Here is a 7500-nt window from a genome sequence, read left to right as displayed (position 1 = left end):
ACTGATTCGGGTTACACACACACACATGGAACTGATTCTGGTTACACACACACACACACACATGGAACTGATTCTGGTTACACACACACACATGGAACTGATTCGGGTTATACACACACACACATGGAACTGATTCGGGTTACACACACACACATGGAACTGATTCGGGTTATACACACACACACATGGAACTGATTCGGGTTATACACACACATAGATTTAGAATTTGTTCTGGTTTCCACACACAGGTTTAGAAGTGCTTCTGGTTCTTTTTAGAACCGGTTCTACTTCTATATAATGGCTTAAGAACTAGGTTGAGTTCTACACATAGAACCGTCTCAGCCTCTCTCCACAACGCTGGAGAATGATCACACTGGACTAATGCGGTACCCCCCAGTTTTTATGGTAAATGCCAGCAAGAACCTTATTTCATGTTTCTATTCCATGTTCCACGAGTTCCCCTACCCTACCCCCCCCCCCCCCCCCATTTGCACATTTTGTAAATATGGATGTCTACAGTCAGACACTCTGTTTATGATTTCCTATCTCTCCGTACTGTTCAGATCGCTTTGTTTTTTTTAAGTTTTTTTTTTTTTAAGTTTGTATAATATACAAGACAATAAGACAATGATCTGCCAAGCTAGCATTTTCAAGTGTATGATGTGCCTTTTAACGGTCACTAAATTGGCTTATTAGTCCTAGTTGAGTTCCCAGTTTAGCGTCAGACGGAAGATGTTTTGAACAGTCAGCGTAGGTAGGCCTGTTTGTTGTTGTTGGACTGTGTGGTGATTCTGGCTAGAGAGAACGTGTGTGTTACGTGTTGAGCTTGTCGTGGATACAAACGCCGACTCGTGGAGCAGCTGTGTTTTGTTTGGCAGTAGCCTTGTTCACTTCGTATCCAGTCAGGCTTATTCAGAGCATGCTGTCGATGCAAATTAGCGACGGTTTAGTTGTCCTTGGTTTGACTCACATTTATAAACGAGGGACCTGGAGATCCAGCGTGAATAGGTGCTTACTATTTGGCAACTGGTCTGAAGCAAAACAACAATGGAACTCCTGTCAGTTGGAAATGTGAAGGTTATCGGACAAGAAAGGTTTCGTCAAAAGATTTTTAAACCCTCATTGAATGTCTCTGTTGTTGAACTGACATCTACAGTACAGTTAGGCAACGCTCACCTGTTTCTCAATCTTAACTTTGTTTTTAGCAGTGATAGAAAATCCTGAACAATGATTGTTCTGTGACAATGAGAGAAATCACAGTCTCCGACGAATAAGCAGGATATAACTTTATTTTTCAATAAACCTTTTTCTGTGACAGTTTATATACTCTTTCTTCTATCTAATATACATTGTTTGCACTAGTACAACAGTAGTTCAGTTGCAATATTTACATATCATCACTTGAATCTACACACTGATGGGAAAAAGTCAATTTCAGTCCAGGCTTTTACCAGTGTGCAGCCACGTGTGTGTGTGTGTGTGTGTGTGTGTGTGTGTGGCGCTTCAATCGGCAAAGAGGCGTCCACAGTTTTGTTTTGTTTGAGGCCATGCAAGTCTTAGCTACTGTTACTCATCTAAAACCCTTTAAACTATTGTACACACACATTGTGCTACTGTATTAACAACTGTCGTGTGTGTGTGTGTGTGTGTGTGTGTGTGTGTGTGCGTGTGTGCGCGTGCAAGACCTCTGTCCAGTACACAGGCTCAGATACAGTAATGGACGTCATGAGATGTCCGATCTCTGCATTCCCGAGTGAGACAGACCTAAGATGTGTAGAAACATTCCCAACACAGTTTCAGCTAATGTTTTACCAGTGACACATTTTTTTCCAGTGTAAAAAGATACAATTCCAAAAGAACGAGAGACACTCATGTGCCATTATAACATGTTACAATACGGTATGTATAGCACATACATTCACAGCAGCAAGCAGAGATGACCCATGACTGAACAAGCTCCCGTTAACATGATGCACTGGACACTGCTACACACGGATGGCCCAACAAGGTCTTTGTAAGACTATTGTTTCAGTATAGTATTTTGTCCAAGTTAAATACTTTATACATTTCTGTGGCAGAGTTTCTGCTTGGTCTATATTTAAGGCCGTGTTGTTGCGTTGGTTGTGATTGTGTGAGGGAATGCGCTCGTTTCCAGAGCAAAGGACCTGTTTTCCACCCCACAGGGCTTCTCGGAGTCTGCGGGGGGGTTTAACCCGCCGGGCGTGGCGTCAGGTTCAAATCCACAGCCGACACACTGGACCGATTCCAGAGAGAGGAAACGCGTGACGTGATACAGGTCTTCAATCACTCACTGCTGAGTGCCATCGCAATACTTCAGCCAGTGTAACAAGTTACTACTTCAGTTGGTCAAATGGCAAATGAACACAGACATCATTATATACAGTGGTGATCCGTTCCTATGTACAGAAAGGTGCTTGTACCTGGACTAGAGGCTGTATTCATGTAAACAAACACCCCCTCTCATTGGTACATCAGGATCACACTCCGATCACAGAGGGCTGCTATAGAGAACCATGTGTAACAATACAAGAACAGAATAAGGTTCCAGAGAGAACCATGTTGTCTCCGTAAGGTGCTGTTTGGAACCCTTGATGGTTCTTTCTGGACTGAAAAGAGTTTGGATACGGATACTTGTTCTGTTTGTTACTAGTGGTTCTATAAGCACCATCTTAGTGGGGAGTGGAGGGCAGAGTGGACGCTTCTTCCGTTCTCTCGCATGGACAGCTGGGATTGATTTAGTCTTTAACTAATTGTTGAAAATGAGCCTCTCTGATTTAGTCTTTAACTAATTGTTGAAAATGAGCCTCTGGGTATTTATACTGAACACTAGAGTCGTGCGAATCAAAGTGCACCATTGCAAAAGAGACCTTGTTTTATATTCACCCACCTTGGGAAAAACAAACATTTGGATCACAAAGAAATCTATATTTAGCATCTTAAAATAGAAGTGACGGTAATGTCCTATAATAGTATGCCGTGACATCATGACGTGTGATTATTCTTCCAGTTCCTTTGTGATGGATGGTGAGAGCTCTTGAGCAGCTGAAAACAAGCAGCGTTTAGATCCAGAAGGCGTGATGGGAGCTCACAACGTGCTTATTATCTTGAGATAACAAGAGTATCTTGTGCTCGAGCTGCGCATCAAGAATAAAAAATAAAAAAAAGAAGTTCTAACCCCTCAGTAATCTGGATTTGGCATCGGTTAATGCCGTTATCTGATGGTCTGTCACAACAGGCAACAATTCATCACTTCTGATATAAACGTCTTAGGATTACAATAAACACTGCTTCATTTAGATTTCATGAGCAAGCGGGGGGGGGGGCAGGGTCATGGCTGGAGTCATCTGTGCTTCTTATCGCGTCGACGTGAGTTTAAATCTTAGTGTGCTCTGCTGAAAGACTGTGCTTCGATCTCGAGCTATCTATCTGTGTCTTAGGGGGCATCTACACTCCCAGCTGTTACTACAGGTACGCTACCAACACTTAAAAACCACACTTCTCTACATAGCACAGCGGAGCAGCAAATACAACAGTACCGAAACGAAGGTAAAGGCCTACAGGAACCGCTGGGACCATTAGACCATGAGAGGTCGGACCGGTGGATTGAGACGTGAGCATCCCAACACTGTTATCCATGTTGAGGGTGCGGCAGTAGCATCCACCCCCAAAATGGCTCCCTTCGGTAGGCTTGATCCACCATGGCGGTCCTCATGGTCATCTCTCTGCCCTTGTAAAACATTCTGGTTGCCAGGTTGGGAGGGGGGGGTGGGACACTGCAGGATGGGGTGGCTCATGTCTTAACTGGAGTGCCGTGAGGCACCGTGAGGTCTGAGTGAGGGTGTTTGTCGTGGGGAGATGGCGGTCCCTCGGAGGACGCTGGCGGACTGATGGAGGTCCCTCGGAGGACGCTGGCGGACTGATGGGGGCTGGGACACCCAGGGGCCCCTGCCCCCCCCCCCCCACGGACGCTCACTCGAAACGCTCGTAGTTCCTGGTCTGTCTGATCCGAGGTACCATGTCGACCAGCAGCCTGCACAGCGGGGAGGAGAACAACAGAACCACATCAAACACAGCAACCGGAGAACCACATCAACCACAGAACCACATGAACCACAGAACCACATCAACCATAGAACCACATCAAACACAGAACCACATCAACCACAGAACCACATCAACCACAGAACCACATCAACCACAGAACCACATCAACCATAGAAACACATCAACCACCGAACCGCATCAACCACAGAACCACATCAGCCATAGAACCACATCAACCACAAAAACACATCAACCACAGAACTACATCAACCATAGAACCACAACCACAGAAACATCAACCACAGAACCACATCAACCATAGAACCACAACCACAGAAACCATAGAACCACAACCACAGAAACACATCAACCACAGAACCACAACCACAAAACCACAGACCCATATCAACCACGGAACCATATCACAGAACCACATTAACCACCGAACCGCATCAACCACAGAACCACATCAACCATAGAACCACAACCGCAGAAATACATCAATCATAGAACCACATCAACCATAGAACCACATCAACCATAGAACCACATCAACCACAGAACCACAACCACAGAACCACAGGACCACATCAACCATAGAACCACAACCACAGAAACACAGCAATCATAGAACCACATCAACCACAGAAACACATCAACCACAGAACCACAAACACAGAACCACATCAACCATAGAACCACAACCGCAGAAATACATCAATCATAGAACCACATCAACCACAGAACCACAGCAACCATAGAACCACATCAACCATAGAATCACATCAACCACAGAACCACAACCACAGAACCACAGGACCACATCAACCATAGAACCACATCAACCATAGAACCACATCAACCATAGAATCACATCAACCACAGAACCACATCAACCACAGAAACACATCAACCACAGAACCACATCAACCATAGAACCACATCAACCATAGAATCACAACCACAGAACCACCGAACCGCATCAACCACAGAACCACAACCACAGAACCACATCAACCATAGAACCACAACCGCAGAAATACATCAATCATAGAACCACATCAACCATAGAACCACAACCACAGAAACACATCAACCATAGAACCACATCAATCATAGAACTACATCACCACAGAACCACATCAGCCACCGAACCACAACCACAGAAACACATAAACCACAGAACCACAACCACAAAACCACAGACCCATATCAACCACGGAACCATATCAACCACGGAACCATATCACAGAACCAGATTAACCACAGACCCATATCAACCACAGAACCACATCAACCACAGAATTACATCAACCACAGCAACCATACTGTAGAACCACATCATCCACCGAGCCACATCAACCACTGAACCACATCAACCACAGAACTACATCAACCATAGAACCACATCAACCACAGAACCACATCAACCACAGAACCACATCAACCATAGAACCACATCAACCACAGAACCACATCAACCACTGAACCACATCAACCACAGAACTACATCAACCACATCAACCACAGAACCACATCAACCACAGAACCACATCAACCATAGAACCACATCAACCATAGAACCACATCAACCACAGAACTACATCAACCATAGAACCACATCAACCATAGAACCACATCAACCACAGAACCACAACCACCGAACCGCATCAACCACAGAACCACAACCACAGAACCACAACCACAGAAACACATCAACCACAGAACCACATCAACCATAGAACCACAACCACAGAACCACAACCACATAAACCACAGACCCATATCAACCACAGAACCACATCAATCATATCAACCACATCAGCCAGAGAGCAACATCAACGACAGAGCCACATCAACCATAGAACCACATCAACCATAGAACCACATCAACCATAGAACCACATCAACCATAGAGCCACATCAACCATAGAACCACATGAACCATAGAACCACATCAACCACAGAACCACATCAACCATAGAACCAGCTGTTTGTCATGAGGACCTCTGGGTACTTCTAGACTTCCAGAGGGGTTTAGAACACGGTTCCTCTCACTCGACTGAAGGGACGCCCGTACATTTGTTCAGTTTGAGCTTTATTTTTAAAAATGTAAAACTAACTTCCTGAATATAAACTTTATGACCCTGTTGCAGATGGCTACTCACTTGACTCCGTAGGCCAGGATGATGATGCCCATGAGAACGCCTGTGGTTCCGTCCAGGTACCACACACTCGGCTCGTGCTTGAACACCTCGGCACTGATGAGGATGGAGAAGCCCATGACTCCGCCCACCAGAGAGTTGAAACCTGGAGGGTAGAGAGGGGGGGGGGAGAAAGACTGTGATGATGTCACTGAGCCAATGAGCCATTTGTGTCGGTTTGAGGTTTATCTGCCAGGTTGTTGTTTTTTAAGAACAAGAAATACATGTGAAAACCAGGAGATTAGACGCCGTCAGTCTCAGTGTGTCATCATCATGTTTCCAGTCACATGTGAAGTGAAAAACAACACAACTATACTAAGTTGAGGCCGGACATGATTCTTGTAGCCAGAATTCTCTCCACAGTGCGATTTGAGCTGTTCCAGCGCTAGAAAAGCTTCTGGCTGCACCTGATTATCATTCTGAGATAGGAGAGGGAAAAAAACGCTGTATTTCTTTAAACCAATCACAATCTTTTTGGGCAGCACTAAGCTTCTTTTTTTCGCTGGAATAGAGCAGCACCAATGAGAGGGTTATCTCATAAACCTACTTCCTGTAGAGACAGACTAGAATTCTGGTGTTGGAATTCCATCCTCGTGTGACGGTGGTGAGTTAATGACCCTCACGGCTTCACAGACTGATTGATGCTAATGACCCTCAACGCCTTCACAGACTGATTGATGCTAATGACCCTCTTCACAGACTGATTGATGCTAATGACCCTCAAAGCCTTCACAGACTGATTGATGCTAATGACCCTCAAAGCCTTCACAGACTGATTGATGCTAATGACCCTCACGGCCTTCACAGACTGATTGATGCTAATGACCCTCTTCACAGACTGATTGATGCTAATGACCCTCAAAGCCTTCACAGACTGATTGATGCTAATGACCCTCAAAGCCTTCACAGACTGATTGATGCTAATGACCCTCACGGCCTTCACAGACTGATTGATGCTAATGACCCTCAAAACCTTCACAGACTGATTGATGTTCACAGACTGATTGATGCTAATGACCCTCAAAGCCTTCACAGACTGATGGGTGTAAACTACACAGACACTCAACAGTGAATAATCAATTAATTAAGTGTAATGCTCCTTTAATGGGTGGCTTTATGTAGCCCAATAAGAAGACAAGCTCTTAATGAACTCTCATCCTCATTAGCTGTCGTCGTTTCACACACTTCCAACGAACGCACATGCGGCATGCACGTGCACACACACACACAC

The 7500-nt window shown here is 45.0% G+C and overlaps 2 protein-coding genes across 2 annotated transcripts in view; one reads left to right on the top strand and one right to left on the bottom strand.

The window, feature by feature from the left end:
- Positions 1-1253, top strand: part of mgat5 (alpha-1,6-mannosylglycoprotein 6-beta-N-acetylglucosaminyltransferase) — a 72190-nt gene extending 70937 nt beyond the window's left edge. Inside the window, exon 11 of the mRNA XM_084460415.1 lies at positions 1-1253. This exon is cut by the window's left edge and continues 1939 nt beyond it. The gene's annotated coding sequence lies outside the window, so the exon portion shown is untranslated.
- A 2737-nt stretch (positions 1254-3990) lies between these two features.
- LOC311327394 (transmembrane protein 163a-like) overlaps positions 3991-7500 on the bottom strand; it is a gene marked incomplete at its 3' end in the record, with an annotated part of 62035 nt that continues 58525 nt past the window's right edge. The window contains exons 7-8 of the mRNA XM_084460429.1: positions 6234-6375; positions 3991-4051 (exon numbers count right to left, since the gene is read on the bottom strand). Coding sequence (XP_084316555.1) covers positions 3991-4051; positions 6234-6375 — 203 coding nt within the window. The remainder of the gene's footprint in view (positions 4052-6233; positions 6376-7500) is intronic.

The sequence above is a fragment of the Borostomias antarcticus genome, assembly GCF_949987555.1.
Source record: "Borostomias antarcticus genome assembly, chromosome: 32".
NCBI lineage: Eukaryota > Metazoa > Chordata > Actinopteri > Stomiiformes > Stomiidae > Borostomias > Borostomias antarcticus.
The sequence above is the reverse complement of the archived record's forward strand: the minus strand, read 5'-3'. Positions and strand labels throughout refer to the sequence as shown.